This window comes from Sitodiplosis mosellana, unplaced genomic scaffold (assembly GCF_009176505.1).
Source record: "Sitodiplosis mosellana isolate CC-2019 unplaced genomic scaffold, AAFC_SMos_1.0 Smas_scaffold_6226, whole genome shotgun sequence".
Taxonomy (NCBI): Eukaryota; Metazoa; Arthropoda; class Insecta; order Diptera; family Cecidomyiidae; genus Sitodiplosis; species Sitodiplosis mosellana.
The window spans coordinates 9,961,006-9,986,736 of record NW_022601467.1 but is presented as its reverse complement, the minus strand read 5'-3'; the positions used below and the strand labels follow the sequence as shown (position 1 = coordinate 9,986,736).

The 25,731-nt window shown below is 35.3% G+C and overlaps 4 protein-coding genes across 10 annotated transcripts; 1 reads left to right on the top strand and 3 right to left on the bottom strand.

Annotated features, from left to right (window-relative positions):
* Positions 1 to 203: 203 nt before the first annotated feature.
* LOC129579219 (uncharacterized) lies at positions 204 to 6,049 on the bottom strand. Of its 2 annotated transcripts, XM_055469073.1 has the most exons (7): positions 5,801 to 6,049; positions 2,255 to 5,734; positions 1,449 to 1,648; positions 1,212 to 1,339; positions 937 to 1,069; positions 647 to 856; positions 204 to 550 (listed from the first exon to the last, which is right to left on the bottom strand). In XM_055469073.1, exons 3-7 carry the CDS (start codon positions 1,618 to 1,620, stop codon positions 528 to 530), a joined length of 666 nt encoding a protein of 221 aa, XP_055325048.1. In that variant the 5' UTR covers positions 1,621 to 1,648; positions 2,255 to 5,734; positions 5,801 to 6,049; the 3' UTR covers positions 204 to 527. The 2 variants fall into 2 exon arrangements, with proteins under 2 accessions (XP_055325048.1, XP_055325047.1); XM_055469072.1 differs by lacking the exons at positions 204 to 550; positions 647 to 856; positions 937 to 1,069; positions 1,212 to 1,339; positions 1,449 to 1,648 and having other exon boundaries at positions 2,764 to 5,734.
* A 280-nt stretch (positions 6,050 to 6,329) lies between these two features.
* Positions 6,330 to 9,289, bottom strand: LOC129579426 (zinc finger CCCH domain-containing protein 15 homolog). Its single transcript, XM_055469508.1, has 7 exons — positions 9,264 to 9,289; positions 9,000 to 9,168; positions 8,748 to 8,917; positions 8,418 to 8,559; positions 7,876 to 8,343; positions 7,462 to 7,508; positions 6,330 to 6,633 (listed from the first exon to the last, which is right to left on the bottom strand). The coding sequence occupies exons 1-7, from the start codon at positions 9,287 to 9,289 to the stop codon at positions 6,456 to 6,458; spliced, it is 1,200 nt and encodes a 399-aa protein (XP_055325483.1). The 3' UTR covers positions 6,330 to 6,455.
* Positions 9,290 to 9,981: 692 nt separating this feature from the next.
* Positions 9,982 to 18,133, top strand: LOC129579216 (atlastin). 4 transcript variants are annotated; one of them, XM_055469065.1, is made up of 9 exons: positions 9,982 to 10,091; positions 10,148 to 10,278; positions 13,245 to 13,483; positions 13,584 to 14,360; positions 14,437 to 14,592; positions 14,689 to 14,969; positions 15,101 to 15,167; positions 15,242 to 17,789; positions 17,882 to 18,133. In XM_055469065.1, the coding sequence occupies exons 2-8, from the start codon at positions 10,254 to 10,256 to the stop codon at positions 15,383 to 15,385; spliced, it is 1,689 nt and encodes a 562-aa protein (XP_055325040.1). In that variant the 5' UTR covers positions 9,982 to 10,091; positions 10,148 to 10,253; the 3' UTR covers positions 15,386 to 17,789; positions 17,882 to 18,133. The 4 variants fall into 4 exon arrangements, with proteins under 4 accessions (XP_055325040.1, XP_055325042.1, XP_055325041.1 ...); XM_055469066.1 differs by lacking the exons at positions 9,982 to 10,091; positions 10,148 to 10,278 and adding exons at positions 11,093 to 11,444; positions 11,554 to 11,580; XM_055469067.1 differs by lacking the exon at positions 9,982 to 10,091 and having other exon boundaries at positions 10,265 to 10,291.
* Positions 18,134 to 18,597: 464 nt separating this feature from the next.
* LOC129579212 (yemanuclein) lies at positions 18,598 to 25,633 on the bottom strand. 3 transcript variants are annotated; one of them, XM_055469054.1, is made up of 9 exons: positions 24,899 to 25,625; positions 23,993 to 24,145; positions 23,733 to 23,840; positions 22,965 to 23,659; positions 22,569 to 22,886; positions 22,011 to 22,479; positions 21,248 to 21,934; positions 20,776 to 20,932; positions 18,598 to 19,456 (listed from the first exon to the last, which is right to left on the bottom strand). In XM_055469054.1, exons 1-8 carry the CDS (start codon positions 25,073 to 25,075, stop codon positions 20,798 to 20,800), a joined length of 2,742 nt encoding a protein of 913 aa, XP_055325029.1. In that variant the 5' UTR covers positions 25,076 to 25,625; the 3' UTR covers positions 18,598 to 19,456; positions 20,776 to 20,797. The 3 variants fall into 3 exon arrangements, with proteins under 3 accessions (XP_055325029.1, XP_055325030.1, XP_055325031.1); XM_055469055.1 differs by having other exon boundaries at positions 20,792 to 20,932; positions 24,899 to 25,556; XM_055469056.1 differs by lacking the exon at positions 20,776 to 20,932 and having other exon boundaries at positions 24,899 to 25,633.
* Between the last annotated feature and the right edge of the window lie 98 nt (positions 25,634 to 25,731).

Here is a 25,731-nt window from a genome sequence, read left to right as displayed (position 1 = left end):
AATGTATTGACGCTTGTGCGCGCGCTATTCAAACATAGCATCGCAACATACACACTCACTAACTGACACAAAATGTTCCTCCTACGCGCAAAAAGGAAATCGTCTTCCGAAGCACGTAGTTATCACTAAAGCATTTGGTGAGGAAGTCACATGCTTAATTGATGATGATTGGTGTAGCTTGAATGATAAAAATAACGTTCTAAGAGTTTCCTGAGGTAGTTTTTATTCATTTTTTTTTTATTCATTAAACATTTTTGGTATAAAAAAGGGGAGAACGAACACACAAAAAATACACACGAAATCACCAGCTTTGTACAAAACTTGTATCATTCGGTATGAGAATGAAGTTTAAAAAATAGAAGAGCTATTAAATCTGTCGCTGAAAATGAATTAGGTCTTTGTAAAGTTGTTTCATAATTTTGGAGTTTCCACGGCAAAACTTCTTTCTTACGGAAATGTATATAAGTAATACAAATGGCCCCGGCTGCCAGCAAAAAAAAAGAAATAATATTCCAACTGCATACGGTTTAGGCAATCAAATTTAATTTATCTGGACGAATGAAAAGAAAAGAACGAAAAATGAATGAATGGATTTGAATGCAAGAGTTTTTGAAAAATGTTTTTATCAATTCGGCTCAGCTCTTACCATCGGCAGATTCAGTTTGCTTATTGTTAGCATTGTCTTTCTTGGTTGCGGTATTGAGTGACAATTTATTACCTTCGGTTAAATTCTTCGCATATTGTGATTTTTTATTATCCTCATCCTGACTCTCATCATAGTCAGTCTGGCATTTGTACGTCAAAATAAACGACAACACTATGGCAAACGTACATATTCCAATCCACACGTATGGATCTATTCGAATGGAAAGCATATAAATAATAATATAAATTCAGAACAATGTCAAACGAATTGGAAAAATTGCAATGACTCACTGATTTGAAGGCAAGGACGCTCTTTTTCAATTATAAAAGTGGCGGTGGTTGTCAAACGGGCATCGGCTTCGATTGAAATGTTATACTTTCTTGTGGGTGTGATCAAAACTCCAAAACTCGCTTCGGTTTGATTCTGTTTTCGGTTAAATCAATCATGTTATAAATTCAAAGAGTATTTTGTTTTGTCTTCCGACATCAGCAAGCGTGTTCACTTAGATGGAACGGATTTAAAATTGAAATAAAATCAATGAGATTTTAAATTGTTCAACACTCACGCCGGGTATCGTTTTTTTGGCAAAAAAGTCTTTGTCATCCGATTGAACGGTAACATTGAAATGTTCGGGTAATTTTTCGGATGGCGTCCATGATATGTGTATTTTCTGGAGTTGATTTTCCAATCCAACTGAAATTACATCGCGGAGTAAGACAAACATTGTTTTTACTCGAAATGATTAGGCAAAATGTGATTATACAGACAAATAGGCAGTGGGAGGGAGGGTTTGAGTACTTACGGCAATCGATTATGTTGGAACCGCTTGTGATGTTGACATTCGTAGCTACTCGATCAAATTCAACGTAACGAAGGAGTTCCGGATTATTTTGTGTGATACGATAACAACCGAGTGCATAATCAATTGAGCAAGTCGATAGCAGCATATACACAAAACTGCGTGCTGAACACATTTCGACTAATTACACACGTTGCTCTTGACTGTGGAAAAACAAAGTAAAGAGCAAAATAAATTTGGTGAATGATTATTTTGAAGCCAGAAAGTTTTCCTGAATTTATATTCTAAATGCGATTATTTGGGTCAAACTGATGTTTATCAATATCAAAGTTTTTGGCATTTCTTTCTGCTGGGAAAAATGCTATGTATATTCAACTCATGTACTCTATCCTCGGTTCCCGGTACTATTAGTTTTTTTTTTAACCGATGTATTAACAATAGATTCAAATATCTTGTCATTTAATTTAAAAATGTTTACTTTGACTTGTTACCAATTGATTATTCTTCAGGCATTTTTATTCAGTTTAACACTTTTAAAACATATAATGAAATTGAATTAACTGTTACTTTTTTTCAGTACACTTTTGTTTCGAAAAAAAAACTATTGGCCCGAATTTGTTCTATTCATATTTTGCAAGAATGGAAACCATTTTAATTCTCGGGAATGAAATAAAAAGCTTTTTTGATTATTAAACAATTTTCACTTGAATTTTGAAACTAAATTGCCAAACGTTTTTGGTTTTATTGTGATAAACAAAAGTTATTTAGTAATTTGATCGAGATTTGAATCAAAATGCAATTTTACTTACCAATGGTCAAACTATAAATGCAGCTGTTGTACGAAATGATGCTGATGCAGCTGTGCGCCCTGAAAATGTAAACGACAGCCGCTTTTATGTGTTTTTGTTTATTGACATGTGTATGCAACTCAAATCCAAAACAAAGAACATATCCCAATACACAAATATCCTTTCCCTTCGTTTATCCTGCAATGCGAATTGAAGTGTGTACTTTAATTTTGTGTGCATGTGCACGTGTATGGGGTGCGTAGATTGTTGTGCGTTAAATGTCACTAATTTCTCCATAGACGAAAAAAAAATTCAAAATATTTCCCGCCGTTTTTTTTTTTTTCAAACAAAAACTCATAGACAATTGGATTGTATGAATAAAGGATGAAACTTAACGTTTGATTGAATTGTACTCCAGATGAATCAGCTCGCAAGAATACCTATAAATTTCATCATACATTGAAGATTTTCCTTCAAACAAGTGCATACTGCATTTGACAACATTTTTGCTTCCGAAAACAAAGTAAAGCTTTTTATAGATCTATACAAATATGTATATTTGCAAATTTTATTCAAACAATAATTACATATTTTTGTATCAACCATGAATATTCACAAAATATCGTCATATTTGCGACTCTGTTTCCAACTACTGGCGCCCTCTGTCGTAAATACATGCCATTCTCAAATATTCATACAAATACATATTTGTAAACATGTCACATATTTCTATGGGTGAGATTGAGAGTAATGTATGTTTCATTGACTTTGTTACGAAAGAGAAGAGCAAGTTTCTGTCGACTTAAAAATGGTTAAAAGCGAGTATGTTCGTTTTTAGCGGGTCCTCGCGGTTTTTCACGGTTTCCGCGGAACTGATAAGAGATAACAACTTGGTGTCTTCGGCAAAGTTGTAGCACACGAGGTCTTTTATAACATCGCTGAAGTTAGTTATCTATTATCTCTTATCAGTTCCGCGAAAATCGCGAAAAATGATAAGAAAAAAAAAGTTCTATATAAAATTTGCTTTTTTACGTGCGCGATTTGCGCGCAACTGATAAGAGATAAGAGGTAACTGTCTTCAGTTTAGTTATAGAAGACCTCGAGTACTACAACTTTACCGAAGACACAATGTTGTTATCTTTTATCAGTTGCGCGAAAACCATGAAGACTGTGGAGGCTAGACGGTACTACAACATACTCTACTTTAACGCCAACAGAATCATCAGAAAACATACTCGCCTTTTCAAAAATATAAATCGAAGAAAAAACATACTCCACTCTCAATCTCACCCATAGATTTGTGAGCATTTGAAAACAGACAATTGATTCGAATTCTACATTTTATCTACAAATTTTTGAAAGTATGGTTCATTTGAAAAACATGTGATCTAAGCAACTGTCACATAATATATAACATATGTATCCAATGACAAATCGATTTATTTTATTCATATTTGTATATCTTCACTGTTAGCTTGCTTCTATGCTTTCTGATTTTTTTAACCCTTCGTCGGATACCTGGGTCTGGCCAGACCTTTTTCGTTTTTGATCATTAATTTAACATATTTCTACTTGAGCTAGCGACTTGTGCTTCCTAAAATTTTATTTTCTATTGATCTAGCCACAGGATAATTACGAAAAGGTCCTTGAAAAGGATGAAAAATAAGTATTAGAAAGTTACACCTTCGAACGGAAGATCCCCTTTATATTTGTATGGGAATAAGGTATTCATGCCATCTCATTTTTCACGAGACTGATAAAAGATAAGTGATATCTGTCTTCGGCAAAGTTGTAGAGCAGGTCAAATACTACAATTTTTTCCTCTTCATCTCCTTATCTCTTATCAGAAGAGAAAATTCGCGTTTTTCGCGGTTTTTTGCGCAACTGATAAGAGGTAACGAATTGATGTGTTGAGCAAAGTTGTAATACTTGATCTGCCCTACAATTTTGCTGAAGTCGAAAATCTCATATATTTTATCAGTTACGTGAAATACGCGAAAAACAGCAGAAGACCGCTGACAGGATTTTGTGGTTTGGATGTAGGTATATTAAACTGTAAATGTGTGTGCGAATATGTTTCAGGTTGGTGTCGGGATAAAAATGGAACGAATGTAAGAAATGGAGAATTCAAACCATCGCTTCAGTGCGTTCCAATGTGACGATATTATTGTTGCGATTCATTCGCCATTTGCCATCGCAAGCTGCTCTAATTTGTTCATCAAGAGTACGGCCAGCAAAAAAAGCAAAACTTCTCAAAAATTCCATATGCGACAATAGGAGCGGTAATTCGTCTATATTGTCACTAATCGATCTAAAGTAGATAATGTCTTTTAAATATGGTAACATATTCTGCAATTGACCCGTTCCTATCATGGACAATACAGCATACCTATCGAACGTTAATTTTTCAATCGTTCGATTTTCATTGATAAAGGTTAGAAAGATTTCAACAGTTGAAACATACTTGATTTCGAACTCTTCCAAATGATTGAATGAAAAGGGAATTTTTGATGCGGGTACATCCCTTTCATAATAACAATATTTGAATTTTTTAACATTTGGCAAATATATCGAACTGTCAGATGCTTTTTGTACCCCTATCCATTCAACATCAAGACTTTCAATGGATTGTAGATAGCGTTCACTAATTCTTTTGAACACATCAAAATCGTCCATGCCAATCTTAAAACTGCGTAAATTTGAATTTAATCGCAAAATATCAGTAACACTATCAGAAAGTGGGACATTCCAATTGAATTCCAAATGTTGTAAATTTGTAAAATACTCCGACAGAAATGAAAAAGTATCATCAATACAAAATCCTAAATTCAAGCGATTCACATTTGGGAAAACTCTACTCAAACACTTTTCTTTCAGTCCGAATAAATGTTTGATCGTTAGGTCTTCAATATTTTTAAATGGTATCTTGAAGCCCTCAAATCCTAACGCTTCGTCAAACGAAGCCTTTTTCAAAGATTCAGTGCAAAACTCGTATATGTAGCTCATAATACGGTGATAATTTGTGAATTGATTATTTTTCGAACGTTTATAGTAACGAAATTCCAGCTCAGTTATCATTCCACCAAAGCATCGTATCATTTGAAAGATTGTTTTCAAATCGACGATCGTTATATCTTTATCGCAAAATAGAGGATTTGGCGCACTTCCATTTGTTTTCGTAATTATTTTCGTTTTTGTATAGTAGATTAGTCCTGTCTGATCAATTAAGACTGATTTTCCAGCATAATTCCAAACGAATGGCATACCAGTACCCAATTTGAGGTATGCATTAGAGTCGGCAACATTAAGCAGGTCTTCCAAAGACAAATGAATGAAGATTTGTTCCAAACAAAATTGATTGACATCAGTGATTTTTGTTCCATTATTTAAACCAGTGGTCTCATCTGTTCGTCTTTTCTTGGGTTGACTATCTTCAGTTTCCATGCACTTTCTTTTCAAATCATATTTTGCATCAGCCATTTCAAATAGAACCACAAACAACTGCAAAGAAGAAAACATGGAAAATTAATATACATTTTTAGACATGTTTCAAGCAATATTACTTACTATCCGGAAGAATAGCAAAAATAACAAGAACACTGAATTGAATAAATCAATTATTCGAATATGCAACTAATGAATTGATTCTCTTGAAAAATAGTTCAGAATCAAAAATAACTTAAACTCAGTTTGCACTTTCTCAATGTTTTATTTCATTAACTGAATGATGTATTTGTCACGACGGTTTTCGCTTCAGAAATGATATGCTAATTCAAAATCAGTGCCGTCTCAACTCACAAACATCAACTGAATGTCAACACACAAGTGTCAAACGGCGTGAAGAATGTAAGTGATGGAAGAGATAGCATGGAGAATATAGCGTTAACGTGTGGAGAATGAATGTATATTACTTATAGGTGTTCATTTTCTAAAGAAATGTATAAAAAATCTACCATTATTTCAATTCTAATATGGTTATTTATTTATTTTTGAATTTTACAATCCTAATTATTTGAATTTAACCTGTTTTTGTTTGCAAAACATCATTACCATGGTAAACACAGTTTGTACTCATAACCAGAGATGGCGCTTGCGTGGGAGTCATATGTGCATGTATTCAGTACAACAAAATATCATTTAAAACCGATTTAAAACAGTTGAAAATTTTAAACTAAATCGCAATCAAATAATCCGAATAAAACTAAATACTCCATTGAAATTGCTAGAGTTTAACATTTGATAAAATGATATCGATTTTATTGATTGGAGTTTTGAAGCTGAACATTTCACGACCGGAGAAACCGAATTGTTTGCCAGATTTGTAGTCTTTTCGTTTCTGTTCTTCTTCCTTAGCTTGTAAATCTTTCTTTTCTTGGATTTTTCGCTTTTTCCACGCCAAAAATTATTCCAATGTGACTTTTGTCTGCAATTAATTCGAAAAAAGATTCAATTTTCTGAACGATTCCGATCAACGTCAAAATATGTTGAAATAAAATGTCATACGAAATTGGATCGACGAGCGAAATGTCTGGTTTCTTTTGTTGTGGTAGTGATGGCTTCGAACGTTCGTTCGACAATTTAAAAAAAATATTTTTTGTTCGTTCGTTCGTTCGACAATTTGAAAAAGTATTTTTTTTGTTCGTTCGTTCGTTCGTTCGTTCGACATTCATTTTGTTCGATGTTCGGTCCGAACAAAGTTTTTTTTATTTCAAAATCTCTCAAATAAAATTGGTATTACTATGAAAAATTATAATAAAAGCTAATAAAAGCATGAGCTGTAACGATTACATTTTAAATTTGATCAATACATCGAATTTTCTAATGTAAAATTTTTTTGTTCGGACCGAACATCGAACAAAATGAATGTCGAACGAACGAACGAACAACATTTTTTTTTAAAACCATGTCGAACGAACGAACAAACGTTCGAAAGTGTTCGACGGCCAACACTATGTGGCAGTCCATGACGATAGATACATTTTTCACCGTTTGGACCAGCCTCTCTGATCGTCTGTACAAATAGATAGGAAACGTCAAACAAGAACAATAAAGTGGCACCTGGCGACTGGTTGGAGAAATAGAGAATCATGCACATAGTTTGCTGTAACAAGTATGCGTCTGTGTAATTCAAACGTTGCAAGTATGACACGTTGCACTTAGTCCCCAGGTGCCGCTGTATTGTTTACTATTTTCATGATCAGAAAGGCTGGTTTGGACATTCCCAGAACCATCCGTATTTCGATTTTTCTACAGCATACAAAAAGTACTTGCAAATCTACAATGAGAAACAGCGCCAGATTAGGTTTAAAAAAAATCTCTCACATTGAACATAACAAACACGAATTCCAATTTTTCTGCTGCGGCGAAATTGAACGAGCAAATTTTCGAACACAAATTCAAAACGCACAATTTTTTCCGTGATAAATTATTTAATTGATGAATCTATTTAGATTTAAATTGATTTCCTAACAAATATGTGTACATTCGTTCCAAGCTTGATTCAATGGCAAATTATTTATATTCGTATGAGATGGCTAGTGAATGGTTTTGAGCATGTTGGTGGATTTCGATTTATTGAGCCCATTGGTAAATGTAATGAAATATCCGGTGCTGCACTGCTTGGTGACGTTATGGAATTATTCAATTTGGTGATGGTGGTTCTTAAAAGGATGCAAAAATGATTGCCGTGAACTCGCTCTGTGATTTTTTGACATAATTTCATTGGAATGTGATGATTTGTAGCTGGGTAACGACACTGGCGCTTGGAAATAATTGGTCGAATCGATCGGATCAAATGCACTTTGAGGCTGTTGCTGTTGCGGTTGATGATTGTACGACTGTGGCTGTGTATACTGATACGTATTCGTTTGGTTTGATAAATTATTTGTGCAAGAGCTGGACGCTGCATTATTGCATTCAATATCGAACTTTTGATAGTTTGTGTGGGGGGCAAGAATGTCGTTGGGCGTTGAATTTTCATGGGTTGATGCATAGCCTTGATTGCCCGAAAATTCACTGGACGGAGGAAAGTTTAGCTTGGGCCGCTTTGACTGATCTTTTGCGTTTTGATCTGTCATCGCCGAATCACCGAAATCACTACTATCACCACCCTTCAAAAAAAGACATTTTGTTTTCCATATTATTTCGATCAATGTCAAATAAATTTTGAAATAAATTGCCATACCCAATTACGTTCCACGCTCAAGTCATGCGAGTATTTACATTTTCCACCCTTTCCACAATTAGCATCTTTGAAAAAGGTACACACCACTGACTTTGGATCAGTACCTTTTTTGACATTTTGTGTTTGAACCGGTCTGTAAAGACTAAAATATTGAATAGATCACTTTACGCTTGAATTACTGCAGCGACCAAATCGGCACGAATGAAACGATGGCTGACGCTGATTCTGACGACAGCATCAACATCAGATTCGACGCAGAAACTGTCATTCGTGATTTTTTGGGGCAATAAGTGATTGCCCACCAATTCGAATGAAATCACAATTGTTCACCTAAACAAGGCGTTCATTTCCTTTTGCTCTTGCAATTTCTTCTCCATCTCATCTTTTTTACTGGTTGGGAGCAGTGGATGCTGCTCACCACTTTTCACTTGCTTTCCTACTTGTTGGACGAACTTTTGTGTTTTTGCACCTTTCTTATTTTTCAAACCGAACGTTTCATCCTGAAATAATGCGGTGTTTATTGAGCAAAATGAGTATGTGATTATAAGAAAAACGAAACGTCTCAATCAGATCATTCCTAACCTCAATGATTTTGTCCTTCTTTTTAGCTTCGGTCTTTTTACTTGCACCAGCGGCAGTCTGATACAAGACAGGGTTCGGATGGATTGGCAAAGCAAGTGTTGCGGTGACAGAACGATTCAGTATTGATGAAATACTGTGATTCGGTATCAGTGATGCAGTTGAGGTGGTTCTTCATCCATTTTTCGCAAGCCTTGCTGGCTGGAAAAAAAAACAAAAAATAATAATTACAGAGAATTTGAATTTTTTTAAAGTTATGAATTGTACGCAAAAGTCATCAACAATGGTATCATTGGTATCATTTGCAAAAACCTTAATTGAATAAGTTCGGCGAAAACATTCCAAATGTCAAAATCGTACGAGATTTAAAGCAGAAAAAAACCGACGAAAAATGAGAAAATCTACATTACATAGCATGTTGTTGTTGTTGTTGTGTGTTTTGTTTTTGACTGGCTGTACCGGTCTAAATGCAATTTCGTTTCTCCCTCTTTTGCGCCCAATAAACCGCAATTTTTCCGCATACATTTCTCTCACTTCTTCTCTGGTCATTATTACGGTTATGAATATAGGTTAGGAACACAACCAAGACCGGAATGAAAAAACACACACAAACAGCAATTGCAATTTATTACTTGCAAAGCGTCGATCGATCAAAAGTAGAGAAAGAAGCAACAATTTAGTCAAACTTACCAGTGAATTTATTCGAGCCCTATTATTTTTTTATAAAATCTACGCTGATATGAGAATTCTTTCTAACACTTCGAAGAGCTTTGAAATGAAATGATTGACAACAAATAACACTTATAAGGCCAACTGAATGTACCGAAAATGTTAAGTAGTCTTAGTACTAGAGTACTAATGCGTACTTTACATTCGTAGCCGATATACAAACCAATGATTGTAGCTCGTTGATATTCGATTCTTCTGACAGTTTGTGTAAAAAAAATTATATTTTCGTTCGTCATAACATTTTATTCATGCCAAAATCTCTCTCTTTTATTCACAGAAGAAGAAAAAACTAACTTTGTTTAAATTAACGGAGTGAGTGAGGAAAAAAGCATAGAAAATAACCGAAACATTTTAATAGCTCGACAGGTATGAATTGTGAATTGGCATCAATGCAATATTAGATCCGTGATTGTGTCATATAGAGCCATTCTTATTTGACGTGTAAGTATTGTACACTCAGTCGATGATGACGCTGTTTCGCGCTTTCGTTCGTTCGTAGTCTGTTGAATCGTGATTAGTTTGTCAAAGATGGCTGAATGGAAACGACATTTGGGTAACTATTAAAAGTGTATATTTTTTTTTCCTCGTATTTATTTACCTAGATAGAAGTCACAATAATAGTCGATCGAATGTGTCGATGTAGTATGACGAATAGAAAGTTTATAGGTTGAAAAATGATGATGAATCAATTTATACATGAAAATTCGTGAAAAAAAAGTGATGTGAAATCAGCGATTTTTTTTATATTCGTCGCAAAAAAATTTTTATTATAATTTCGCGAGAGAACAAGGCAGTAGACACTTTGGTAAATACTTGACAGCTGTAATCTGGACGAGTTTAAATGTATATGTGTTTACGTATGAGTTTTTGTTGTTTTTTTTTGTTCGTTCTCTTCTCGCATCGTCGTTGTCTTCAGTTCAGGTCGATTTTTTTTTTGGTGATATGTAAATAAAGAAGACACACACGTTCAAAGTGTCAAATGATACTACGGAAATCAGAAATCGGTTGCTGATAGGCAAATGGATGGAAGAGTGTTTCGTTGTTAGTTTCCATGTAAAAACCACGTGAATTTCGGGCAAATTGTTGGTATTTAATCATTGGTAATTTTGTTGGCATTGATCCATTGAAATTTGGTGCCTATGTTTTGCATCTCTTGCATTCATACATGCACACCATAATTGTGGATGCGTGGTTCATCGCTGAAAATGAATACACTTATTCATTTCTCTCTGTCACACTCACACACATGATTGCGTGGCGAATGTGCGAGTGCGTGTGGCCGTGTGCACTGTTGTACTTGTCTAACAATGACGTTTCGTTATTTTGTCATTTTGTATGTGTTTATATATACAACGATAGAGAGAAGACAGACTTTGTATAGCATTCAATACACACCGTTTCGCCACATCTCTGTTTCTTTTTTGTATGTCTCTGCCTCCACTTTGGCTCTCACAGTATAACAAAATTCGCGTTTCATCAATTCGTGGTTTCTCGTTATTCATATTTCTCTCGTGTGTTAAATTATTTTTAAATATTTTGTTGCTTTATCCGCTTCACTTTATTTTTCCTTCGTTTTTTATTCGCTAATGTTAGTGGTGTCATGTCACAAAAATACATTTGAAACGTTGAGTCTACCTGAAACAGTGGAATTGCTCCGCAATCAAAATCTTCTTCGTCTCGTAGTGCATCCATAGACGTAGACTGGGTCAAATTCTATACGTATATATATATAAACACTCGAATAATAATAACAACAATAATAACCATCATCGTAATCGAAATCATTTTTTCCTTCTCTCTCAATTTGTTGTATGTGAACACATATCAGTATTATCAGAAAGAAAAATGAACATTGGTAAGAATATTATTTTCGACATTGACCAATCAATTTGATTTGACTTGTTTGTTATGTATTGTGGCTGCCCGAATTAAGTGAAAGAATTTGAATTTTTTTTTTAAGGTTAAAAATTGTACGCAAAAAAAACACACAAACACATTCGAAATAATCATTCTACATTGCAAATAGAAAGAAGGCGACAACAAAGTATTAGCAGATATTGTTGAATACGTAATATTGCCAAACGCCAGCCGAAGAATTAATTTGAAATAAACAATTTTGGAATATTGGAACCCAAAAATTGACACGTTGTCCGCGATTAAGTGCCGTTATGAACATTTTTTGTACAGATGTCATTTGGTGACTGCAAAGTCATCAACAATTTGTTGTTTTTGTTGTTTTTTTCCCTCAATCCCTCTCTCTCGCTATGTTTATTTTGGTATCATTTGCAGAAACCTTAATTGAATAAGTTCAGTTTTTTTGTTGCCTTCTTTCCTTTTGTACCAGTCTACTCAGGCAATTGATGACATCGTCCATTTAAATCAATTCGCTTTATCGGCTAAGAGTGAAACGAATCCGCTCTAACTCAATCAATAATTTAATTGTTAGTAATTCTTTCACCTTTTGTGCGAACAGCAAATGAATTTCAATTCATTTTCGATTGGTTTAGATTCTTCCTCTGGTCACTACTCAATGCCTGCGGTTCTTTGTTTCTTTTCATTATTTTTTCCTAGCTTTTCTTTCAACAAAGCAAAATATAACTCAATTGATTGTCTGTTACATGCAATATATATACTGATCGTGCCAATTAGCAATTGAAATTGACTTCACTCATAAATATTTATTCACAATTAAACTGTGTGTTTTCGACATCGAGCACGAATGAGTGTTTTCTTATAAGTACAAGCACCTCATTTCTCTTTGATTTTTTTTTGTTTCACATATATATTCATATGAAATAATTGTTTGCCACACTCTTTGTGTCTAAAACAAAGGACCGAACAGAAGGTTTTAGTCAATTTTCGTCGACAAGTACTTGGTTTTTATGCGAAAACATTCTAAATGTCAAAATCGTACAAGATTTAAAGCAGAAAAAAAAACCGACAAAAAATGAGAAAATCTACATTACATAGGATGTGTGTGTGTATGCCCACGAGTTGTTGTTGTTGTGCGTTTTTTTTTTTGGCTGGCTGAATGCGCAGGCTAAGCGAGCGATTGTCATGGGAAAATGAATATTCGAAAACAGGTGCTGGCAAAATCAATAGCGCGCATCCACACCGAAAAAGCATCATCGCTCGATGCGCGCATGTGTGCTCTGCACAAAATATGTACGCTTTGCTAAGTGATCAGTAGCGGCTATTTTTACTGCGTACCGGTCTAAATGCAATTTCGTTTCTCCCTCTTTTGGGCCCAATAAACAGCATAACATTTCTCTCACTTGTTCTCTGGTCATTATAATGGTGATGAACATCGATGGTTAGGAACACAACCAAGACAGGAATGAAAAAACACACATATCAAGTGTAGTTCATTAGTTGCAATATTTTCAAAAGCGTCGATCGACTAAAAGTAGAGAGAATTTTCTAAAAACATCCATATCAAACAACTGTTTCGAATGCAATTGCACCAGTGTTGCCTGAATCTGTTTTAATTTGTTTCGGTTTAATTTAATTTCGTTTCAGATCGAATGGAAATAGTTAACGATACTAATGAAATGGATGAGGCCAAAGAGGCGCGACCCATTCAAATCGTCACAACGGAAGATGATCACACATTTGTGTTGGATGAAGATACCCTGGCAGAGGTTCTGTTGCAAGATCATATCAAAGACAGATTTGTTGTCGTCGTTTCGGTAGCCGGAGCATTTCGCAAGGGAAAGAGTTTTTTACTTGATTTCTTCCTGCGATATTTGTACGCTCGGGTAAATTATTACATACACATATTCGATGCATTTTTCACCAGAATTCGGTTTCAATCTAACGATTTTGAATTTATTTGTTGATTTTTCTTCGGTTGATTAGTACGAGAAAAAGGATGTCACCGACTGGATCGGAAAGGAAAATGAACCGTTGCATGGATTTTCATGGCGAGGCGGTTCCGAACGTGATACGACCGGTATATTGATGTGGTCCGATATCTTCACATGGGACTATAAAAATGGTGATAAAATTGCAATCATCCTGTTGGACACACAGGGTACATTCGATAGCGAAAGCACTGTACGCGATTGTGCAACGATTTTCGCATTGAGCACCATGGTATCGTCCGTTCAATGCTATAATCTATTCCATAACATCCAAGAGGATGATTTACAACATTTGAATTTGTTCACCGAATACGGACGATTGGCCCTGGAAGAAAATGGTAAAACGCCGTTCCAACGATTGCAATTCATTGTGCGAGATTGGAGTTTTCCATATGAAGCGGAATATGGATCGGTTGGTGGTCAACGTGTGCTGACACGACGCCTTGAGGTTTCATCAAAACAAGCACCTGAACTGCAAACACTGCGAAAACAAATCACATCTTGCTTCTCAGAAATTGCATGCTATTTGATGCCACATCCAGGACTCGTAGTTGCCAGCAATCCAACGTTTGACGGTCGATTGAGTGACATTACACCGGAATTTAAAACTAGTCTCAAAACACTGGTTCCAATGTTGCTCGCCCCCGAAAATCTTATTGTCAAACAAATTAACGGGCAAAGAGTCTGCGCCGGTGATTTAATTCAATATTTCAAAGCGTATATGGCAATCTATAAGGGAAACGAATTGCCGCACCCGAAGAGTGTTCTTCTGGTGAGTTTCACGGGGAGCAATTCAGTTTGAAGTGGATAAAATTGGAACTAAAACTCATTTCGTTTGTATTCTGTAGGCCACCGCTGAAGCCAATAATCTTGCCGCCGTTGCAAATGCAAAATCCGTGTACACCCAGTTGATGGAAGATATTTGCGGCGGTTCACAACCATACCTAAGCGAAGGCCACCTCGAAGCTGAACACTTACGTATAAGGGATAAAGCAATATTTCAAGTGAGTTTCTCGCAGCATTGCCTTACGTCATATTTGAAAGTTATGCTAAACGCATTGTTCACATCTTTCTGTTTGCTCTCTTTTCGTCGCATTCAGTTTACTTCAAAGCGGAAATTGGGTGGCGAAGAATTTTGTCAACAATATTTGGATCAATTGGAAAAGGACTTGGAGGAGCAGTACATCAGTTATAAGGCACAAAATGAAAGCAAAAATATATTTAAGGCAGCACGAACCCCGGCCGTTTATTTAACAATCGCCATCTTTTTTTACATACTCAGCGGTGTATTTGGCCTATTTGGTATTTACACATTTGCCAACTTTAGTAATTTGCTCATGGGCATTGCACTGCTTACACTTACACTATGGGCTTATATTCGGTATGTGAACGATGCTGTTGTTGTTGTTGTCGTTTATTTCTTCTTCTATTTTCTCATTCACACCTGTTTGATACATTCATCATTTTGTTGATTGTTCTAATGCTCATGCGTTTCTCTTTCTACGAAAATAGGTACAGCGGGAACTTGAGAGATATTGGTGGATCAATCGACGATCTAGCCGATATGACATGGGAAAGCGTAAGTGTTTGTTAATCATATCATCATTCAATGAGAGTTAAATTTAAAATGATCGTATCCCATTTGGATTTCAGTTCCTCAAGCCAATTTACAAGGGATGCATGGAAAAGGGAATTCAACAAGTGTCAATACAAGTGGCTGAGAATGCGTTGGGCCCAACGTCATATTCATCGAAAAAGACGGCGCAACAAAATGGCAAAGTGCGCAAACGATCATGAGATTGCGCCAATCCAATTTCAGCTATTCTCAATAAATGTAAATACAGAGCACAAGCATACAACCGAAATATAAACAATAATAACAGTTCAAACGTGTCATTGTAAGGCCCAATCATTGATTACGTTGATTGCGCTGGTGTCTCTCTAAAGGATGGAATGAAAATAAGAACAAGAAGAAGAAGAAAAAAACAACAAGAAACACATTTTTGTTAAAGTCTGTGCCTAAAAACAAATCAATAATTTTAAGTCCAAGTAAATTCAGAAGCAAAAAAAAACACAATAAGAAGAAAACACAAATAATAATCAAGAGAGAGAAAAAGAAATGGTAGATCTGCGAGAATAACATTATTTTCTTAAGTAATATAAATTACAAAAGCAAAAAACATGCTTCCGATTTTAGAACAGAATAAAATGGAAATTTCCGTGGAAATTCGATTTGTGCGACAGCATCGATGAAGATTTTGTCAATTTGTAATCATTTTGTGAAATGAAACATCAACGTCTACGTAAATGTCTTCAATTATATGTACTAATTTTAGATGAGTTTTTTTTTCTTGGTAGCTGCCCATCATTGCGGCGGCGTCAACCAAACGTTGCAGGGAATCCAATTCGCAAATATGTTTTCCACTAGATGGTACATACGTTCAACAACCATTGAACATTGAAACGAAAAGACGTGACCCAATTGGATTTCCTGCAAGTTTTTTTTTAATAAGTCAGTGCTCCTTGGATGTAAATTTTAAAAACCGCTACCCCGTCGAATGGAGATTCATTTGTGGCTGTCCAAATTTTAACAATAAATTCAATCTTTTCTCGACTAAGAACAAAACATAGTATGCGAATTTCAGAATCCAAATAATATGGTGGTGCTTTTTTCGAAATTGAACAAAAAAAAAGAAGAAAAAAATAGTCTCAATTTTATTTTAATCGAACATAGTTACATATACATCCAGTTCGATTTATTTTCTATTATACAAATTAACAATATATTGTTTTTGGTATCACGATTTTCGGTCCCATCGAAGCTCAAAACCACTTTGAGCTCAATGAAATAATCTATATGAAATGTATTTTACGATGCATTGATGCACTGTAAGCCAAGCATCAGTCAAGTCATAAAAGGTTTCGAGAAATTCGTATTGAATCATTTAATTGGGAGAATAAAAATAAATGCAATTGCAAAAGACATAGCCTAGCGAAATGAACAGTAATTTGAAATAAAGTTTTTTCTCCATTAAATTCAACACTTCCACTGACGGCTCGATCTCCTCGATTAGAAAGTTCTTGTAATTATACGTAAAGCCATTTGTTTACAGTACGATTGGATGCAATTTATGACCAACATTTTTGCATGAACCATAATTGAATGGGTCATGTCCATTGCTCATGAATGGGGTGTTACATAATCAAATCGAAACAATTATATCCATTAGAAGTTATGATCAACCGCACTGTAAATGATGACTTTTAACTTGAAATCAATCAAAACAAACTTCTTAACTTTTCGGTGAAGGTATAAGAAAAAGAGCACTTTGTTGTTTAAAACACTCTCTAATATGTCGTTAAATTAATAATAACAATTTAGTTGGCATATCATTGTTAAAACGTAAAAAAAAGAAGAAAAAAAAACGAAAATAAATTAAACATTTTTTCTAAATAAGTGACCCGAATTACGTTGTTCTTTTTTCCATACGACTTTTCCCCTTCTATTCTTATCAAATCGAGAATTCATTGACTGAAGTTGATGTTCATAAGCTGTGTGAAATTCCATTCAAGAAATTACGCATTGTGAATGCAATGTCGTCTCTCCATTGGAATATTCTCTTGAGCCTTTTCTAGAAGATCACGCGCATTCTATTCCACTTGAAATTCTTTATCGATTTTGTTATTCAAGCAATAAACCTCAATTATACCATGAGGTTGATAAGAGGGTTCTAGTATACAAATTTTCATCATGATATTCGCGAATGAATGTGAATTGCATTGTATTCAGTTGTTTTGTTGGTGCGTGTATCGAATTGAGACGGAGTTCATGCCATCCAATTCATTGGCTCAATGGGAATGAGTAAGCGCACGCGATGGTGTGCATCATAACACTTATCCATTTGTGTGTGAAAATTGGCATGACGGAACGCGAAAATATTTGGGAGTTAACCAAACACACACTGCATCACATCAATAGACCGTATTTCTCCATCCAATCATTTTCTGCTTGCGCAGTCCGGCACTATATATTCTTATGATGTGGTACACAAGAGGTCAGACAAGTATTGACTTTTAACCGAATCACTACTCGAAACAAGTAATCGCTCTCCGTTTCAACCTATTCTCGAGAATACCCAGTATCTGTCGACAAAGAAATACACTTTTTTCTGGATCAACATGCCTTGTGATTGTTGCAAAGGTAATTGGACAGTGATGTTTTAAAGGGGTTTTTGTTCCATTTTTTCTTCAAGGGACAATAAAATGACATTCAATAATCGTTTGTTGTCTTAGGTTGCAAATGTGCCACAGAAAAGTGCGGTGCCGAGTGTAAATGTGAAAACTGCTGCTGCAAATCGGGCAACAAGGAAACTTGCTGCTGCTGCTCAAAACAACCAGCAAAATAGATGTGAAAAAAAACGTCAGCACCCACAGCGGCGTTCGTGCTATTGCCACAAATCTGCGCGAAAACAACCACATAAATGCGATTTATTAAAATGTCAATAGCGCAATCATTTTGCAAATAAAGCTTTCTTCATTGCTTAACTTTCTTTTTGTTTCAATTAAACACGCCTCATCTTCTGTGTGTCTTCGTTCGGAATATTTTTCCGAGCTTTTTTCTGTCGTATTATGCTGAAACTTTTCCTGAAAAATCAACAACGAATCGCACAATCTTGTCATTCTAATTACGGATTCTATAAAAAGAATGTTGAAAAAAATATGGTACTCAGGAATTGATTAGCAGTGAGAACTTTGTTGTCGTCGCCGAAAAGCAAACAGTCTCGATAAGCAATTTAAAATCAAGATAGCGGGCATATCAACAAACGAAGAAGAAAAAAAGATGAAAAAACTCAAACACTCAAGCACCTGTTTACCCAGGTCAGAAATAGGTGAAAACAAAGTCGAATGGATAATAAACCGACTAATTAAATATTCTGTGAAATAACTTTATTTCTGTAATTGTTTTAATGTGTAATACTTTGCGTTTTAAAAAAGAGTAAAAATACTAATTTTATATTTCATTTAATTACATCTATTTCTTTACAGTTTCTCGTACATTTACATATCATTCTGCAGATGGATTTTCGTTTCCTTCACTTTTGATGAATCGGTTTTTTTTTGCTTCGCGTCTGAACATTACATAAAAACCGGACAATATTGTTTTTTCCTTCCATCACTTAAATCATAAATAATAAATACAAACTTTCTTTCTTCCATTCGCTTAACATTTTCTCAAGAGAACAAAATCATCAATTTTTTTAGCTCTGCTTCTTCTAACGTTTCATTTACTCTAGAACAAACAAAAATATATATATATAAAATTTCCATAATTTCTTAGCATTAAGTGAATGACGATGATTACAAAACAAAGAAAATTATACTAACGTAGAGCATTTTTTGAGTACAGAGTAAATGTTAAGGACTGTTCATGTAACGTAAGTAAGACAAATATATATCAAAATAACTCAATAGTAAATTCTGTTCTGATGATTTTTGTTTTCTTCTGTGATTGTGGAGATTTTGTTTTGTTGTGGTTGAAAAAGCGTATTTTTACATTAGATGTTGCAGCTTTCGCAATGTCTTTGCTCTTTTCGTTCTCAGTGTGTTCCTAAACAGCACTTTAACGATTTTCTTGGAAAAAAAATTCTTTTCGCTTCGCCATTTAGAAACGACATTTGTTTTTTTTTTCATCTGTAATTTGTACAAGAGCCTGATGGAATTTTTTTTTTGCTACTGTTTTTTTTCTTTCACTATCTTTTGCTTCCTCAGTCTCCTCTCAATTTCTTTTTCTCACTCTCTCTCTCTCTTTGTTCAAGCCAATTAACGCGAGCCAGTTTCTAAAGCGAACCAAATCAAACCCGTTTACTTCTGCGAAAAAGAAAAATCCAAAATAAGTACACATCATAATTTTCAAACCAAATTCCAATCATTTTCAGCAAAAATAAAAATTTAACCAAACGAAATAAACCAAAAATATTAATGAGAAAAAATTGTTGTGGTCTAATTGGTTTTTGTACATGAGTTAAAACAAAAAATCAATGTCAATCATTCAAACAAGAAATAAAATGGTACAGAATTCAAAGCGTGTTTTGTGTGTATGGAACTGTGCCGTAGTGCTGCGTTAAAAATGCATCGAAAGACCAATTGATCTAAATCGAATAACACACCAGTTTTCAAAATGTGTTGACATCAATTTCAAATTTTATGCGCGTTGCATGCACTTTAAATTGTTTTTTTTCTCTCAATTGATTTTATGCTATTTTCAATGGTTTTTCATTTGCCCAGTGAATGCCCCAACGTCTTTGAAATGTGCAAAGATGCAACAATTTTGTTAGTCTTAATGTGTCAATAACACACACACACACTCACACACACAAAAATGTCAACACTGTGTTTGAATCAATTTTACGCTCTACTGACTGCACCGATTGCCACCTAACCAATATGAGTCAATTAGTAATTTTATGAGAAATTCCTTGAGCACATTGAATTCGACCATCTAAATCACATCAATGTTATGTTGCGGTTGGGTTTCAAATGTTGAGAATTATGCTCAAGTAGAGAACCAATTAAATCATCTGTTTCCTTCTCTATTTGTGTCTAATTGCAGTGTTATATGTACCATATTTCCGTTCTATTGGTTGGTTGTTGCTGTTGGTTTTTTTTTGTCATTTCAATTAATTTTTTTCTCTCTTTAAAATTTTACCGCTAAGGAAAACCCATGTGTATTAATTGGGATTGATTATTTATTCTACGTGCAATGTTTTTGTTGCCTTAAATCATGTTAATGTGTTTTTGTTTGTACAGTGAGAATTCCGGTTGGGTTGCCCATATTATATTTATACAAGAAGTATCTACAATTTTGTTTTCTCTGAAGATGATTCTGGGTTGCAACTGATTGAATGCAAATATGTGCAAAGATTTCATTGTTAGACCTAACATTAAATCCGAAAATTGGGGGAGGCTCAAAAAGCAATCACCATAAAAGAGACTTAATTTTTCGCCCAATTTTGAGAGGAAAATGAAAGAGATATCAATTTTATATGAAACTAAAATGCTTAGAAGAAAAATTAACGTAAAAAAATCTATATCAACCGCAAAAAGCACATTAAAATCAACCAAAAAGGGATGATGGAAAAAAAACAACTAAAAAAACAAACAACTTAAATGAAATGAAAGGTGCTTACAAGAATGGATTTTTACCGTATTTCAGAAAAAATGATCTTGTTTTCGATCGTACGGTGGAGACGAAACTCTATAGTGGTTGTAATGTTGCTTAAATTCGGACTGATTTTCTAAAATTGAATCATAACTTTTACGAGAGCTATTTGAAGCTGATAATTCCTTTGGAGAACCAAAAAGAAAGAACACAAAAAAAAGATATTGTATTTAATTAATAAAAAGGGGTGTGGACAAATGTTCAAAAATTGTGGTGGGTAGTATTGTTTTTGTTTTCAAATCAAAAACCAAAAATTAAATGCCAAAAGAAAAAATCAAGGGATTGCCGATCAAACGCTTTGTTTTGCTTAAATTTCCTCATGTGTCTTGGTGATCGAGACAGAGGAATTGATACGAGCTCTTGTTTGTGGTATTCGGATGTATTCGTTTTCATTTTTAAAGCTGTAGATCAAAATATTTGCGCAAAAACGAGCTATTTACCTTCAGATCGTGTATAATTTGATTGTGGTCGACTTCATCGCTGATCGAAGCGTTTGCGCCTAACGATGCCGTCGGCTGATGCAATTGGTTGAGCATTTGAACGGTATTCGGCAGAGGTACGCTGTTTCGTTGTTCACCTTCTTTGCTCTTTTTGTTGTGGTCTTTCTTGGGCTTGTGCGGTTTGGACTTTTTCGCCATCGGTTCGCCCTCATCTGTATCACACAAATCTATGGTGTCCACTGGCAGCGGACGCTGAACGCCAATCGCCTTGTTATTATTGTTATTATGAAGGAAACTATTGTTGTTTGAGCCATTTGCGGTGGATTGTGGTCGATGTGGACCGTCGAATTTCGACTTTGAACTGGAACCCTGTGTACTCTTGTTCGATACTGAATGCGCTGATGTCGTGGGATTTTCCGCATAGGACGAGTGGCCCAATAATTGTGATTGATGCTTGATCGTTGAGACATAAGCGGAATGATTGGATGTCGATGATGACATCAGCTGCTGAATGCTGTGATCGGATGCTTTCTTCGTCGGTGACACATATTCGAGCGACAAATTCGTATCCGATTGCCGAACGTAATTAGTTGCATTTCCATTGCTGCTGGAAATTGACTTCGGTTTTGTACTTATCGATGCACTTGAACTCGACAGCAGCGTGTCTAATGATGGTTTAGTGACCGCCTAAATTGAAAAGAGATTATTGTTTATAAACATTTAAATTCAATTCGAAACCGATTTAAGTCGAATGTTTTCATACTGATTTCGTAATGAATGCATCACTTATGTGCATTGGCAGTAGGGGTGATATAATCGATCGATCCGATGCGCTGAGCGCATGTTGTGGATGTTTCTTATCAGTCTTAGGTATAGTTGGCTTTTCGTTGGCATTTTTGATGAGTTTTGTTGGATCTTTGTGTGACTTTTTCTTTTCCGTCGTGTGTACAATCATATTGTCCGAAATAGGCAACGATGGTTGTGCACTAGCTGCTGTTGGCTGTAACGGTTTCGATGTTTTCACTTCGTTTGCAGGCTTCTTGGATTCCTTCACCTTTGGCTTCGGCATGCAATGAGATTGAATATCATTTAATTTCATCCAACCATCAGGCCACATTGGTACTAGCTTATCCGTAATATACGACGTTGTATACTGTTCAAGCGTTTGATCTCGTATTTGCTTCTGTGCATATAACGATTGCCACTTTGTGATCAGTTTATTCACACTCAATCTGTTTGAATAGATAACAATAGCAAATCATTCCAATTAAAATAACGCACTTAGATAAATATGGGATCGAAACAAAAAAGAAAAATTTACTTCAAACTATCATTCCAGTGGAATTTTCGGCGTGGATTTCTGAATGTGTGTTCGGGTTTTTCGGATCCTTGATGAGCGGCACGTTGTTCTTCCACTCTCTTCATTTCTTGATCGAATCTCTCTTTGACAGCGGGCATGATTTGATTGATTTCCTTTTGTAAAATTCGTTCCTGTGTTCGCACATCCATTTCACTCTTCTTAATGGCATAGTCTTTTACTTCGTTCATCATTTGTTGCTTTGTGCATGGCGTCAAATGTTCCAAGTAGGTGAAAATTTGATTATGTATCTTCGAGTCACTTTGATGCGCTTTAATGATCCTATAAAAAATAGCGACACCAAAACACATTAGCATTTATTCAAATTGAAAATTATCTATCGGTTCAATGGAAACGTACTCATAAAGCAAATCCAGCGTTTCGGGTTGGATAAAATTCTCTTTCAGATTCTTTGAATAGTCAATGAGTCTTCTGATTGAATCACGTTCATTGGTGCTCAAATGCTCGAAAAATGTGATATCAGGCTCTTGCGGAATGTTATTGGTTGACGTTGATGATGTTGTAGATGTGCCGTTGATCTGAATTTTATTCGAAATAACACTTGGTGCGGGTGCGGGTACGGATACGGGTACGGGTGCATTGTCTATTGCTTTATTTTCGGCGCCGTTATTTTTAACACTTTCAAAGTCATCCTCATCACTGTGACGGCTTGGATCGGCATCGGAGCTTGATTCACTTGAATCGGACTCACTGCTCGACGAATCGTCTGATGTGGCTGAGCTCGTTGACTTTGATCCTTTGTTACTATGACTAGATATCTTTCCTTCTCGAATACTTGCATCTCGTTTTTGTCGTAGCATATTCATAACCGTGGTCTCTTTATTTCCAGCGGATTGATCTTTGATCGTTTCGCCAGCATTTACACTGATCGGCGGTTTGTCCTTTTTCGCCAAATCATTATTCTTTTCCTTATTCGTCGACACGATTTGGTCTTTTTCAACGATTTTTGGCTTTTTGGTCGCGTTACCATTTTCCAGCATAACCGAATTTTCACTACTGTCACTCTCATCATCACTGCTAAGTGGCAATGCCCGCTAAAAACGAAAGAAAAATCGGAACAATGTTAAATATGGACAGACGAGCGAAATCGAAAACACTGAATATTACTTTTGACGCTTTGTTTGAGAAATTCAGTTTCTTGAATTGTAACGGACCCGAATTTATGTAAAATCCACCTCGATCCGTATCCATTTCATCAGGTATCACTTCATCAAACTAGAAATAAATCAAACATCACATATTATTGATATGACTCAAAGTCAATTGTCGCGTTTTTTTTTTAAATGATTTAAAAGAAAAATCTTCTTATTTATCAAACCAAAATCACTTTATTTTCATAGGGAAAAAGAATCAGCTAAAATATTTACCGCTTCTGAATCATCGATGAATCCGTTGTTTTCATCATAACCATTTCCATATTTTCGTTCAAATTCTTGGGCTAATTTTTCGGCATCGTGATCAACCTCTTCCAGTGGGTCGGCAAAACCATTTGGGAGTGGAACTTTTTGTTTTTCCTTCAACTGGTGGATGGAACGCGTGCAGAAAAAGAATAAATCGAGAAAAAAAAATCAATTCAAAACATAAACAACATAACATCGACATGCTTGACCAAATTATTCATTGCGGTTGACCATTGAAAGTGAATGCATAGAGAGAGAGAGAGAAAATCCGCCCGAATCGCAGCGCCGAAAGTAAATAAACGCATTCATTGCGAATGAGCTTATGCACAGGAGGAGAAGAAAGGTAAATGTTTTTTGTTCATTCGCAAAGCATTTAGCTAGGTTAGGTATGTATAAATATACATGTATTGATACAATCACGAATGCGACGCGTACGCGTATTATTAACACCGAAAGTTGAGATACAAAACAAAAAGGCAACGTATTCGTTCGTCCGGATTGCAGTGGATGCTGATGCACGCAGTGAAAGCGGGAGTTGGAATGAAACGCGAGAACGAGAGAAAGAGAGATAGACAGAAACAGTACAATGTATTCAACACAATGTCGTCTTTATTCAACAAAGACCACGCTTGGACGGGATTTATGCCGAAATATATTGCACGTAACAAACAACGAACATTCTCAAGAACAATAAAGCATTTATGATAAAGTTGCCGAGGAGGAGAATGTAAAACCGAAAATGCGATGGAAAATATTTGTCTCTTTTGCAAGCATTTACAGGTCACCAAACGTATTTGTACTTCATTCACTTTCACGGTATTGTGCACTATCAAAATTCACCATTCTCATTTCGCACAAGAAAAAAAAATTTACCTTTTCCGCTTGACACAGTGTTTTAAAGTTGAACAATGGATATTTATTGGCATTTGGCTCAAATAGTTTCAATTCGATTCGCATTGTTTTCTCATTTTTCGCTGATGCATCGGCCGCCAAATTTTTGGAGCTACCCGATGATATTGTCTCAAAAGTTACACGTTTCGGTTCAGACATTGTAGATTAATGATTGTTCGCACCATAACATTCTATGCGACATTAATACACGGGAAACACTCGCTTCTTTTTTTTCCTTTCGGGCAGAGACTTTATTCGCTTGCCTCACTTCAAGTCTCCCTTTCGTTGACTCTCTTTAAGAAAAAAAAAACACTTTTTCTTCTTTCACACAATTCGATCACGTTGGCTAAAACTGCACATAATTTTTCCTCTTTTCTTCTGGCTCGAACACACTTATCCCCTTTTTTCGATTCCGATTCTATTCTTTTTGTATCGATTGATTTTTTTTTTGTAGTTAAACGTCGAATCGCATGTAAATATAAACTTTTGATAAAAACTATTTACTATAACAAAATGACTAAATTTACACTGTTCTCGTGCCGAAGCAAATTTATATGTAGTATTTTCTTTTTAAAGAAACAAAAAGACGGAGTGAGTGAGTGAGCACACACAAATACAATTTAGCGCAAGATGTATGGCTGTCATTTTTATTTGAATTATTTTAGAGATTTGTATGTTATCGTGTGGTATTAACGAACTCCGCCACTGTGTGTGTGTATAATTTATATTTAGTACTCAAGCCGTATTAAGTACCACAAATACTTTGTCGCATCACACGCGTGTACTTTGCCTGAGAATTTTACCGAAATTCGGCC

Bases quoted from the DNA above. Each gene is read 5' to 3' on its own strand.
- LOC129579219 (XM_055469072.1), bottom strand. From the start codon at position 5,713: ATGGCTGATGCAAAATATGATTTGAAAAGAAAGTGCATGGAAACTGAA.
- LOC129579212 (XM_055469054.1), bottom strand. From the start codon at position 25,075: ATGTCTGAACCGAAACGTGTAACTTTTGAGACAATATCATCGGGTAGC. The intron at 23,660-23,732 runs GTAATATTCAGT...TTTCGTTTTTAG, and splicing joins TCTCAAACAAAGCGTCAAAA to CGGGCATTGCCACTTAGCAG. The intron at 21,935-22,010 runs GTATGAAAACAT...TTTTCAATTTAG, and splicing joins ATGCATTCATTACGAAATCA to GCGGTCACTAAACCATCATT.
- LOC129579426 (XM_055469508.1), bottom strand. From the start codon at position 9,289: ATGATACCATTGTTGATGACTTTTGC. The intron at 9,169-9,263 runs GTACAATTCATA...AAATGGATGAAG, and splicing joins CCATTGTTGATGACTTTTGC to AACCACCTCAACTGCATCAC. The intron at 8,344-8,417 runs GTATGGCAATTT...CTTTTTTTGAAG, and splicing joins TGAGCGTGGAACGTAATTGG to GGTGGTGATAGTAGTGATTT.
- LOC129579216 (XM_055469065.1), top strand. From the start codon at position 10,254: ATGGCTGAATGGAAACGACATTTGG. The intron at 13,484-13,583 runs GTAAATTATTAC...TCGGTTGATTAG, and splicing joins TGCGATATTTGTACGCTCGG to TACGAGAAAAAGGATGTCAC. The intron at 14,361-14,436 runs GTGAGTTTCACG...TGTATTCTGTAG, and splicing joins ACCCGAAGAGTGTTCTTCTG to GCCACCGCTGAAGCCAATAA.